Source organism: Cornus florida, unplaced genomic scaffold, assembly GCF_030987335.1.
Source record: "Cornus florida cultivar Cherokee Brave unplaced genomic scaffold, ASM3098733v1 CherokeeBrave_3.0.0_Hap2_Chr06, whole genome shotgun sequence".
Taxonomy (NCBI): domain Eukaryota; kingdom Viridiplantae; phylum Streptophyta; class Magnoliopsida; order Cornales; family Cornaceae; genus Cornus; species Cornus florida.
In genome coordinates, this window is record NW_026775576.1 from 85,373,814 (window position 1) to 85,386,936 (window position 13,123).

The window sequence follows — 13,123 nt, forward strand, 5'->3', positions numbered from 1 at the left end:
TTTAAAATAAATTTCAATTTGTTAGGAAAAGCAAATTAAAAAAATTGTTTGGTTACTGTTTCACCATTCTTATTTGTTCATTAAAATCATATTTTAACATGCTACTGTTTCGCCTATTCTTATTTGTTCATTAAAATTATACCATGCAAATTTTTTGGTAGTTTTTGTCAATGATACACCCTTACTGTTAAAAATGATTATTATGTATATATGTTGTAAATTCTTAAGATATCTAGATGGAAAGTTCAGAAAATTCTTAATGTTTTGTAACAGCAACGGAGTCCTCGTCAACGTGTATAGGAAGAAAAATGAAGCTAGTTACGAAATGTATCAGGTTCAAATCTTCACCTATCTATTATAAATTTTTAAATTGCATCTTGTCACTCGATCTTGTTTAGGTTTTATTTATTTAATTTTCTTCCGTTGTGATGAAACAAGCCTCTGCCATGGCAATTTTGGTGCCCCTATACCAATGCAAGAGATGGATTTGGAGTTTTCTATGCATAGGATCACTGTCACACCCCAACTTTTGAATACTACGTCCCATCTAATACCCAAATATGAATGTGTACTAATAAATCACCTTTTTACATTATATCCAATACATCAACCTCAATATCCAATTCAATATAATTTTGCACCAAGTCCTCACCAAAAAAAAAAAAAAAAAAAAAAAAAATCATTACAAAAAAAGAGAAGAAAAAGGAAAAAATAAAGTAGTGATTTCTGACCAGTGTCCAATATGTATGAAAAATTGTGTCTTTCTTCGGTAGTTGTCGTTGCAGCGTGATTGAAGGGACCAAGTATGGTTTGGGTTTTGGCAAAGTGTCGCTTTGGAGAACCCTTAACATAAGGTTCAAGAGCTCAATTTTGATTAGTGGATGAGTTGGGCTCGCTTGTTTTTTTTGTTTTTCTTTTGGTTGTTGATGGGACACTTGGGAGGCAAGAGAGGGACCTTTGTGAAGGTCACAAGAATCCACAGACTACCTATTGGTGTTGCCTTCCGGATGAGTGATGTGTGTCAATATTAGAAGACCACTCTTATGGTTTAGAGCTTTTGAAGACAATTGGGTCCATAAAGAAATAAAGAAGACAAGTTTTGGACCTTTCCCACAACTCTAATGGAAATTTTTGGGAAGCTCGAGCTTTGGATGTTTGTGCTTGAGTTTTCGGAGCTAAATTTTTCCAAAGCTTGTTTTTCTTCAACACTTCGTTTTTTTTTTTTTTTTTTTTTCTGAAATTTTCTGATTTGTTCTTGAGCTCTGGGGCTAAAACTTCATCAAAACTTTCTGGTTGAGTTCCAAATTGACTCGAAAGGTTCGTAACATCTTCCTAAGCATTAGAAACATTGCCAAAAACTCTAAGTGCCTGTTTGGCAAGTATTTTGTTTTGTTTTAGGCCTGCTACAGTAGCCCAAAACATGTTTGGCTGGGCTTGTTGTGTTTGAAACAGTTGCAAAAGACTTTCAAATTTGGGCCCAAAATATGAAACACCATTTTGGTGTTTTGTGTTGTTTCGGGCCTGTTTGGGGTAAAAACCACTGTAGCGGAAGAAGCAAACAGGGCTCATTTTACTGTAGCGGAAGAAGCAAAAGGACGCATAAAAGGAAAATCCTAGGGTTCGCATTTGCTGCGTTTGCTCTGGCGATTCTTGGCAGACAACTGAAGGACGTATAAATCCAAGGTTTCACTACAATTTTCGGCCGATACCTTCAACAATTTGCTTTCCTTTGCTGTTATCTTCGACGATCTTGACAAGTTTGGACTTTCTTTGAATATCTGAGTTTTTTTTGAGTTGTTTTTTTTTTTTTTTTTTTTTTTTTTTTTTTTTGCGGTTGCAAATCTACAATATTTGCTAAAATTAGCTTCTCACATATGTGCTAGAGTTATTGAATCTGTACATCGAGTTTGCTAAGGTTTCTTGCTTGTTCTGTTGGGTACCGCACACTATAAAGAAGAAGAAGAAGTCGATTTTGATGTTCTATTTAATGAATGTGTACCTTACTAGTCTTCACACGTTGAAAGATTTTAGTCAATGTAAGGTGGCGATACATATGAGGAAATGTGCAGTTTTGGAATCGTCTGTCTAAATCCGGAAAATATTAACAAAACTCAATAATTGATGACCCTCATTAATTTGGCACTATGGAGCAAGGTAGTGTTAATTCATAATTATGTTCATTTAGAAAGGAATGTTAATAATCCTGATTTTTCTGATGAGTAATTTTGCCTGTCGACTCGTGAATTAGTTAATATTAAATAGATTAAATAGCAAAGTGCACTCCCCTCCCTCCCTAAAAGCAATTATTTATTGAAGTAGGATATGGCGAGGACACTCTCTTACAAGCATTGATAGTCCTGCCCGATGGAGTACAAAACCATTAAAAACTAAGAACTGTGTTATGTCTAAATGATTATTTAGCGGACTTTATGTTATGACATTGGAAGCTAATAGATTTCAGTGCTGCATGCTAAAACATATCACCTATAAACTAAGGAAAAGGGAAAAAGAAATGGTTCTGGTGCCTTCTTCATCCAAAGAAATAAAGGACTCAAAATTTAAAACCATTAGATTGAAAGTTTCACACCTTAAAAAAAACTTCTAATTTTTGTAGTCCAAAGATTTCACATCAAGCATAAGAGAGCACCTAATCTTTTGATGACTTTCAATGAATTGTCCTTTGTTAATACTTTTTTTTTTATTTTAATTATTCTCATTCTGTGCTGAAACTAATTTCCTTCTATGCTTAGTTTAATTGGAGATAAATGGCCATATAATTATGTTGTTCAAAACTAATTTCCTTCTATGCTTCTATTTTAATTTTTTTATTAATCTCATTCTGATTGCTTGCTCCTTCTTAGATTTATTGTTGCTAACTTTCTCAGCTCAATTGCTTGCTCCTTCCAACTCCACCACTGACAAGATGTAACGAATTTTTCAACTTTAATTATCACAATAATGATGAGGTTTGAACAAGAAACATTTAACTTTAATATCATGTTAAATTTTTTTTTCTTTCTAAAATATTAGATTTTTTAGAAAAATTATTGTTTTTTCAAGTGTTTTTGTTGGTTATTTGAATATTGATCTGGCTATGAATGTGATAATGTTGCTGCCCAAGTCTTCAAACAGGGGTTTTAGTTAACTAAATAGGTTTTACAAATAGCTGATTGGACTTATATCAGTACTCTTCTTTAATTTGGGATTGATTGATTAGGACACTTAAATTTTGTGGAAGAGTTCAGGGAGGGTGGTTTGAATTCTCAGACCCATGTCCTCTAATTCATAAAGGATTAGTTGGGGTCAATATCAACCCCAAGCTAGGTCACATTCACCCACTAGCTTGCAATTTGCAAAGTTGAGAAAGCTTTACTAAAGACATGTATGAAAAGGAATGGTGTAACAAGTTGGTCACGCAAGTCCGAAGTTTTTAAGGTACAAAAAATATTTCTTTGCAGTTTTCTTTTTAACATTGTGAATTCAAAGTTATCTGTTATTTTTTGTTCATTCGTGATCAAGAATTTCTCAAGTCCTCGAAATACATTGCATAGAAGATGATCAACCCAATTTAGTTATAAAACACAATTATTTAGGTTGGTTTTTGTGAATCAAATGCCCTAGAAGAGACCATAGATACTGTTTTCATGCTAGTGATGGTGAAGATGATGAGATTGTTCACCATGTGCCTTCGGCTTAGCTTCAAAAATGGATCAGTTGCGTAATACTATTGCTGATCGAATTTGGAATTCTCTTTAGCACTCTTTATCCTTCTGGAAGTGATGGTATGTTTTTTCTTTTATATGTAATATATTTGTTGCTATTATGAGCTTATAATATATATATGTGATATAAATCATTTTTTTTTGTTACTATTACTAGTTGATATTATTGTTAATATATTTCAACTTAAATGCTATTATTGCAAATATGAAGTGTGTTGATGCTCTCTTGAAAGCCACATGTGCTGTTATGAAGATGATGTGTCGTTGCCATTGTCATCCACTTTATGAACTTATTATCAATTTTTAGTGACAACTATGTATTGTTAATACTTTGTTCCAAACATTTTATGTAGAACTTAAATTTGTTTAATTTGTTGGTTGAATATTTAAGCACTTGTAAATGGTATACACTCTATTCTAATTATGCTTTCAGTTGTATTTGTTTTTATTTTTAATGTTGTGTTAAACTATAGAGGTAACAGGATAATAAAATTGAAGCAGGTTATTGTAAAGAACTTGTAAATAGTTTATTACAAATTTTTTTACAAATGTTGACTTTCATGTAGTATAGTAAAATGTGACTAGAGATGCTTTTATTTTTAATGTTGTGTTGGACTATACAGGTAAAATGATAATAAAATTGAAGTATGTTATTGCAAACAACTTGTAAATGGGTTATTGCAAATATATATATATATATATATATATATATATATATATATATGTTTGTGGGTTTAAATTTCTCCATATCTATTAAAAATATGATAACTATTTACAAATGTTCTTAAAATTTATAAAAACAAATTAAAAACAATGAAAACCAAATATGTTTTTTTGTTTCTAATTTTTTTTTTGGCAACAGTTGGATTGACCAAACATGGTTTTCAAAATATTTGAAACGCATGACTTACCAAACATGTTTCGCATGTTTTTGTTTCCGACATTTCCACAACAAAACATCGTTTCGAAACGAGCTTTCGAATTTTTTCCAAAACACTCCTACAACAAAACCACTGTTTATGCCAAACGGGCCCTAAATATATGGAATTGTCCGTCTCTTTAGGTAAAGGGACCTACAAATAGCAAATGAACTAAACCAGGCATAAGAATCTAGATAAAAGTACCACCAAGACGTTAACTTATGCACGTTTAAGTGCTCAAATATGATATATTCAGCTCTTATCAATGCGTTTCCCTTTTGAACGCTTTCTAATACTTCTTTACTTAAAAAAAAAAAAAAGTCCCCTCTACAAAAATCTCCTTAGAAATAAGAAGTAACAAACTTTGAATTGCTTTTGGTGATCACCATCAACTCTACGGCCATCAATTACCTAAAATGCAAATAATTGGGTGAGCTGACAAGTTCAACAAGATCCCTCCTCTTCAACAAGTAATTTTATTATTATGCAAAGAATTATTATTTAACCATGCATACCAATAATAATAGGAATAGTGATTTAAGGACTAAATTCAACAGTTCCAAATTCAATTTATATGAGTGGGATGGTGCCACTCATATAAATTGAATTCGCCCCTAAATCACTAATATAATTATAACCCCATAACTAATGAACATGTGCTACACGTAACTAGTTAAATAGAAGCTAATCCACTTGATTAACTATTAAATAGAATCTAAATATATGATTCAGACTTTAATACGTCATCATATAAGGGATCAGATAAAATGCAGCATACCTCATAAGTAAGATTGACTTGTAACCACAATATCTTTTCAGTCATTAAGTGCAATCTAATTGGTGTGGTGGTTCATGTTTTGTTTTGCAGCTCAGCTACTCAGATGGTTGAACCGGGACGACCAAATCAAGTTTCAATGTGGCAGCCCCACCATCCTTCCTGGATGGCTCTGTCAGACCTGCTGTTAAAAAAACCCGGCTGTGCTGCGATTATAATACTATTTTGGGCCGCAAATTTGGAGACAAATGCCATTTTGCCCATGGCATTTGCGAAATTGGGAAGCCTTTCACCTTTGATGCATGTGCCATTGATTCAGGCCGTACTGGTGGTATGGCCGGACGAAATTACAAGTATCATCCCTTGAGCGTTAATCATGACCCACGCCAGGTCAACATATAGGTAAACGCTTGCCTTGCTGGAGCCATCATTGGGGATTATGATTTGAAACAGAAGCTCAGTGGAATGAATGTTGACCTCTTCATCATAGAATGCGCCGACTTAAATCCTAATCCCAAGAACCTTGTTGAGCTTGAGCTTCATGGCATTTTTCACAAGCTCCAGGTCGCGAGCTCTATGGTTTTAGATGTGATTCACCGTAGTCAACATGTTGCTTCCACCCGTGAGGGGAAAATTACATACTATTTCCAGGTTTCTGTGTGCGTGCGCGTGTTTTTTTTTTTTTTTTTTCTTTTCTTCTCAAAACTTAATATCTCGGGTCCCCCTGCCTATTGTCAATGTGTTTTGGGCTTGTGTGTGTTTTGCTTTATAATGCTGACTCTTGTAGATTAATATGACCCATGAATCAATGATGCTATTCCTTGCTATTTGACCAAATTCTTATGGTTTTTTTTTTTTTTTTTTTTTTTTTTTTTTTTAAGCCATTGCCATTAGTTTTGATAATACCATCTCAGAATTTTCAAAAATCAAAACAGTATATTACAGTCTTATATCCTATCTGTTCTGATTGCTCTATAAAATCATATTGATATTAATTCTGCTAAAAATAATCACGAATCATGGATCGTGTTCATTGATTGAAGTCCAGAATCAATTCAATGCAGTTTCGAACAATAGAAAGAATTGATTTCCAGGATAAACAGTAGAAAGAAGATCGAATTTCATAATACAGAAAGCCTTCCAGAACTCATAAATTGGACATAAAGTGTTACATGAGCAACCTTGGTTGACACCTTACAGAGGATGTAATACAAATTTTGAAGCAGCCTAATGAATGAGATAATACTGATGGAAGGGAGTAGCTGAATGGTCAGTTGACTCGGTTCTCCATCGTTCAACAACCTCCAAATAATCATGGGGTTTGCACATTGGAGTCCTTGGAGTTACCCTCAGAGGATGGCCGATTCTCCAACTCAGATTGTCGCATATCCTCAATCATTCTAACAACTTCGTCCATTGCCGGTCGCATATCTGGAGCTTTTGCAACGCATGCAAGTGCAATCTGCAACATCTGCACCATCTCCTCTTCCACATTTTGGTACCTCAACAGCTCCACATCAAAAACTTCGGCTGTCCACTCCTCCCGGACAACAGACCTCACCCACCTTGGTAGATCAATGATATCGTCACGCCCTGAAGATGGGAGAGGGGCCTTGCCTGTTAGCATCTCAAGGAGGAGAACACCAAAGCTGTAGACATCAGATTTCTGAGTGACCTTGCGGGTTTCAATCACGTCTGGAGCACGGTATCCTGCACCTCGAGATGTGTTTGCAAGGAAGTTCATTAGAGGAGTCAATCCAAAATCAGAGATGCAACCATCATGATCTTGGGTGAGGAGGATATTGGAGGACTTGATGTTGCCATGGGTGAATTTAACACCACCCTCGGAATGGATGTGGGCAATTCCCCTAGCAGTTCCAAGTGAGATCTTCACCCTTGAATCCCAGTCTAGTGGAGTTCTTCCTATGCCTCTATTGCCTGTTATTTGTACAGAAACAGTACAGAGAAGGCAAATATGGGATCATTGACAATGATCAATTAACAAACACACACAGATAAATGAGTGCGCACTTCATGCATTCTTCAGTATACAAAGTACAAACATAAAAAATTTGATTGAAAGTCTAAATTGTGAGAGATAGAGAAGTGCTAGGGTACGATAGCCATCAGGCTTGTATAGTATTAAGGAAACTAGTTGACAAAGATTTGACCAAGAGCCATGTCAATGTCTTCTATTAATCCAACCATTATAACACAGAAAAATGGTTGTCTCAAATACAACATAAAGCAACTAAATAATGTCATTCAATTTAACCTACTAATTGATGATTAAAAATCCTTTTTTGTTTTTAAGTAGTTCGTGATGATAGTTAGGCACTGGATATCATAGTACAAGAACCGTTTTTAGAAATGGTTTAAAAAGTCGGCAAACTGATCTTATTAAATGGGTGGGGAAGTTTTTACTTAAAACAACTTCTAGCCTCTTGTGCTTTCAGCCTTACACTATTCATGCTAGTCAATTGAGTGTTGGATGCAAGCCTAATACTATCCATTTTGGCATTCAGATACATCACGTTATGCATTTTTTAGTGTACCTTTCCTTACATGTTGCTGACTAAAGGATAAAACCATCTTTGTGATTCTGACCAGAGTAGGCAAGGATTATTTTCCGGGGATATGTTTTCAGTACAGTGGCATTCTCTAAGAGAGTTCATTCTTACATCAAGTGGAATTATCAGATAAATATAATTTAACGTGTTCAAGTGTTGCTTCTGTGGTGTTTTCAAGCATTTTGTTTGTTTGAAACCAACACATTGCTTTTCTTTCTTTCTTTCCTTCTTTCTTTCTTTCTTTTTCAGATAGCTTAAATGATCATAGATTTGCACAGTATGCTTAACTGAATGGTAAAAATAATGTAAATGAAGTAATAAACCAACTAAATTTTTCATGACTGCAACACATATGGAGCAAAACAGAAGAGAAGTTTGTCAACCTTCTGTAAATTTAACACAGCTTTACCGAAAATAAAAATAAAACGAAGAAAGGGTTAAAGAAAACATTACCATGCAAGAGTGAAGACAGGCTGCTGGCTGGCATGTAATCATTGACTAGAAGTTTCTCATCTTTAGAATAGTAATAAGCACGGAGTGGTACAACATTAGGGTGCTGCCCAACCCTTCTTACAATCTCCATTTGCTGTTCAAACTCCCTCTTCCCGACCCCCACTTCCTTCAACCTTTTCACCACCACAGTTGTCTCCTCATCCAAAACGGCCTTATAAGCTGTTCCATAACTTCCCTTCCCAAGAACTTCAGCTGAAGCCCTCAATAAATCCTCAAGATCAAAGTTATATGAGCACGCTTCAAAGAAGACCAACTTGTTCTTCTCAGCTTCTTGCACCCCGCTCCCAAAGTCTTCAGGCTTCGCGCTTCTCCCACCATTAGAAGCCTTCCCTTTCAGCACAGCACTGTCACCACTATCTTTCTTCTTCAAGCAGCAGAACAAGACCATTAGAAATAGAAGAAAAAACATTGAAGACCCCCCTATTGCAATGGCAACGATAGCGCCTGCACCCAGTTTCTTATTGCGGCCAGCATTTCGCGCTCCATGGACAACAGATGGAGATGGCAAGTAAGTTGGAGAAGGAGAAGAAGGGGGCATTATAGAGCAATTAGTCAGAGGTGAGCCACATAAAAGGGTGTTTCCCTCGAATGAAGAAACTGGAAACTTTTGGATAGAAAATGGAATTGAACCATTTAGTATGTTAAAGCTCAAATTTAGAAGCTTGAGTCTTGGGAGTTTGAGATCAGGAATAGCTCCAGAAAATGAATTGAACTGGAGGCTCAAAGTAGTGAGTCGCGACAAATTCTTAATTGTGGGTGGAATGTTACCAGTAAATGAATTGAATGAGAAATCCAATACATTGAGATGCGGGGAAAGAGAAGCACGAATTTCACCAGAGAAATTGTTGTGTTGAAGATAGAGGGCCTGGAGGGAAGGGATGGAGGGTATATCAGAAGGAAGATTTCCATGGAGGTAGTTGGATCGGAGGCTGAGGACTCTAAGAGCATCTAGCTTTCCGATACTGTTGGCTGGGATGGGGCCAGAGAGTCCAACACCTGGGAGATGAATGGCAGTCACTCTAGTTCCATTCTCATTGCAGGTGATGCCAAACCAAGAGCACACTGGAACAGAAGAATTCCAGTTGATTTTTCGACGATGTAGCACACCAGCATCAAAGTTAAGGAGAGCTTGTCGGTCAGAGTTTAGGTCAGCAATAATTAACGGAAGAAAAGGCAGTAGGAGGACAGTGGTAGTAATCACTGCTAACAACTGGAGCTTCATGAGGTTTTTCAGTGGGGGGCTTAAGCCTAAAGGTAATGATGTAAATATGTGAAATGGACCTCAGTGGCTCGTTGCTCTCCTGGTTGAATAACAAATACCATGAAAAAGAATTAGCTGAACATGTATCTGGAGGAAGCAACTATAGTTACTAATTAGTCACATTACAAGAAAAAAACAGACTCGTTAGCTTTTCCATTGCAAGGATCATACTGGATCAGGCTCTAATTAAGAAATGTAGCAATTGTACAAACAATCTAAAATCCAAATCAAATTTGAATGAACCAGTTTGATGAAGAAATCAAAGAGGAGGAATACACATTTGAAAAATAACAGAGAAAATTAGCCTCATAATGATGTAAATATGTGAAATGGACCTAAGTGGCTCGTTGCTCTCCTGGTTGAATAACAAATACCATGAAAAAGAATTAGCTGAACATGTATCTGGAGGAAGCAACTATAGTTACTAATTAGTCACATTACAAGAAAAAAACAGACTCATTAGCTTTTCCATTGCAAGGATCATACTGGATCAGGCTCTAATTAAGAAATGTAGCAATTGTACAAACGATCTAAAATCCAAATCAAATTTGAATGAACCAGTTTGATGAAGAAATCAAAGAGGAGGAATACACATTTGAAAAATAACAGAGAAAATTAGCCTCATAAAAACACCCGTATTATTTTTAAAATGAATGTGTTCACGACAGCAGAACGAACATAGATAAGTAGTCGCCTCTTAACCCCCGATAAAATTGAGGACTTAAGCACTATCATGAATGTTTTAAACCACAACTGCGAGGAAGCATGCTGGACCAACAATGAAAGTCAAAAATAAATCACAGAACCAATAAAATGAAAGGATTGCAGATTTAGGATCAACTTGCCTGATCTAATAGACAACACCTTGTCAAAGTGATATTTTCTTCACCTTCTTCATAAGAGGTATTTCACTTGATCTTAACAAGAAGCCAAGAATCATTGAAGAAACAGAGCACTTGAACCATCGAATTTATGTGATTCAACAAGATAATTGATTCTTTTTACTTTTGTCTCGAGTTCTTTTAGCAAAAAAGTTACTCTTTGTCAACTTTTTTCATATTGGAAAAGCATGGCTATTATTTTTCTAAAGGGAATATCTTTATTAAGAAATTGAAAACTTGAAGTTAAAATAATAATTAAAAAATCCTTAAAACTGGTATTCCATATAAAAAGAGAAATCATTTCAAAATTAAAAGTTAATCCGTTCTCTCTCCAATGATAGAATGGCACAACCGCACAGGGTAGCATAGTCAAAAACCCACCACCATAGAGAGCACCTGAGCTTAAGATTTGTTTCAAGAACAATGCTTCATTTAGAAAAATAATGTTTTACAGCCTTTGGTTTTACTCATTTGAAATAAGAATTGTAAATTGAGACCTTCAACATCTGAATGTAGGGAGTTGCTTTTGCAATATATATACACATACATATATTGCAAAAGCAACTCCCTACCTTCAAATGTTCAATTAGGAAATATCAATTGTTTCAACTTTTAAAGAGTTGATAACTTTGAATAATAGTAGCTTCTCTTTATGTTTGCTAGTAAAAAGAGATTAAAAATAAAAAAATAAAAAAAAATACCAAAAAATCAAAATGTTTCCCATAAAGGGAAAAGCAAACACTGCAATAAGAGATTAAAATATATATTCTTAGTAAATATTTATTCTAATAGAAACACCACAATTAAAAGATTACAAATCAAAAAGTAGAGTGATAAAAAATAAAAATAAAAAGGTCATGTGATAGAGAATCCAAATTAAAATCCAAAAAGTAGTGTTATAGAAAAGTCAAGTGATTAAGAGAATCCAAATTAAAGAAAAGCAAAAGTCACCATAAAGAAAAAGCAGTATTCAATACTTTCTTTCTTCTGTAAAAGGGAGGGTACTCTATGCTAGAAAGTGCTAAAAAATTAGGTGTCACTAATTTGCATTAAACCTACCTCACACATAATGTTTGTTGCTTTAATGCGCAAAGAATAAATATATATCAAAAATCATACATTAATTAACTGAGAAGAACCAACCAAGAAGGGGGTTACATTGGATGCTCATGTAAAAGAACCAATAACACACACACACACACAAAAAGATTGATGCTTCCACACAACACATGTATTGAGTTGTTAAGCAGCATAAAGCGCGTGTTAACTCCTCCATTTCAGATTCAATTGCACAGAGTGTGTGTGTGTGTGGAGAGAGAGAGAGAGAAAGAGAAAGAGAAAGAGACTCACAAGAGGAAGACCTAACAATTTGCCTCCGAGAACTTCAAGCCTTATAATTGGTGAATGCATTCATCATCAGCACTCAATCTATCTGTGGAAAAACTAAAATTTTACAAAAATTAAAAAAAAAAAATCGGAAGAATTCAAATACATACACATATTATTCAATTATATATATATAGAGAGAGACTGATAGATAGATAGATAGAATTGTAATTTTGAAATGAAATTCCAATGGCATTGCTTGTAAGAAATTAATTTTCAACTGAATTCAGAACTTTTCAACCTATGAAAACAGAAAAATAATAACAATAATAATAATAATAGAAAGCATTATATTGTCTCTCCACAACAATGTCGGCGACGAAATCAAAAGCCTTTTCACCAACCTAACAGGTCTCTGTTAAGATTTTTACTTACTCGTAACAAAACTTGTTGAGGTGATTAAATTACACCCGCAGATTAAAAATTGTGAGAGGAAAACAAAGCACAACAAATATTTATGTGTGTATGTATATGTATATGTGTTTGTATATATAGAAAGAGAAAGAAGTGGAACGAATTTGCATACCATAAAGAGAGCAGAGGGTCGGCAGTAGAAGGGAGTTGAGCAAAATGCGGATTTGCTGCCGTTGGCTTTTTATTTATTAGAACGCTCTCCGATTCAGATATCTGTGTTTGTTTTTTAGGAAACTCGGCCCGAGTTGACTCGCTCTTGCTTGTGTCTATGGATTGCATCAATATATGGTCCACCATTAATGCTCCTAATCCTACCGTTAACGATCTTTGCTTATAAAAACAAAACAAAAACAAAAAAAACTTCAATCCACCTGTAACATACTATATACTATCAATCATATTAGGTTTTGTCGTCAATATTTAATTAATTTTTAAGAGTGAAAAAAACAAAAAATTTAAAATCAGAGTAAAAAAGAACATAATATTTAATATTGTTTTAAATAAAAAGACGCTACACTTTTATATTTAAACTCGTATTTGTATACTTTTTCAGTTTGAACTTCATCAGTGAACTTAAAAAAAAAAATTTAGTGGATGATGATGTGTCGAGTTTCTTAAAGCACCACACTTGCAATCTCTTTATTTACGAAATATTTAATTTTAATAAAAAAATAATTAACT

General features: G+C 34.5%; 1 protein-coding gene across 4 annotated transcripts; it reads right to left on the reverse strand.

Annotated features, from left to right (window-relative positions):
• Positions 1 to 6,515: 6,515 nt before the first annotated feature.
• On the reverse strand, positions 6,516 to 12,701 carry LOC132312500 (probable inactive receptor kinase At5g58300). Of its 4 annotated transcripts, none has more exons than XM_059810880.1 (4): positions 12,555 to 12,701; positions 11,993 to 12,074; positions 8,441 to 9,801; positions 6,516 to 7,355 (listed from the first exon to the last, which is right to left on the reverse strand). In XM_059810880.1, exons 3-4 carry the CDS (start codon positions 9,720 to 9,722, stop codon positions 6,730 to 6,732), a joined length of 1,908 nt encoding a protein of 635 aa, XP_059666863.1. In that variant the 5' UTR covers positions 9,723 to 9,801; positions 11,993 to 12,074; positions 12,555 to 12,701; the 3' UTR covers positions 6,516 to 6,729. The 4 variants fall into 4 exon arrangements, with proteins under 4 accessions (XP_059666863.1, XP_059666862.1, XP_059666864.1 ...); XM_059810879.1 differs by having other exon boundaries at positions 11,993 to 12,085; positions 12,555 to 12,631; XM_059810881.1 differs by lacking the exon at positions 12,555 to 12,701 and adding an exon at positions 12,404 to 12,467.
• Between the last annotated feature and the right edge of the window lie 422 nt (positions 12,702 to 13,123).

What these genes read in the sequence shown, in the direction of transcription:
- LOC132312500 (XM_059810880.1), bottom strand. Translation starts at nt 9,722, where the DNA reads ATGAAGCTCCAGTTGTTAGCAGTGATTACTACCACTGTCCTCCTACTG. An exon ending in CCTGTCTTCACTCTTGCATG is followed by an intron (nt 7,356 to 8,440) that starts GTAATGTTTTCT and finishes TACAAATAACAG; the next exon opens with GCAATAGAGGCATAGGAAGA.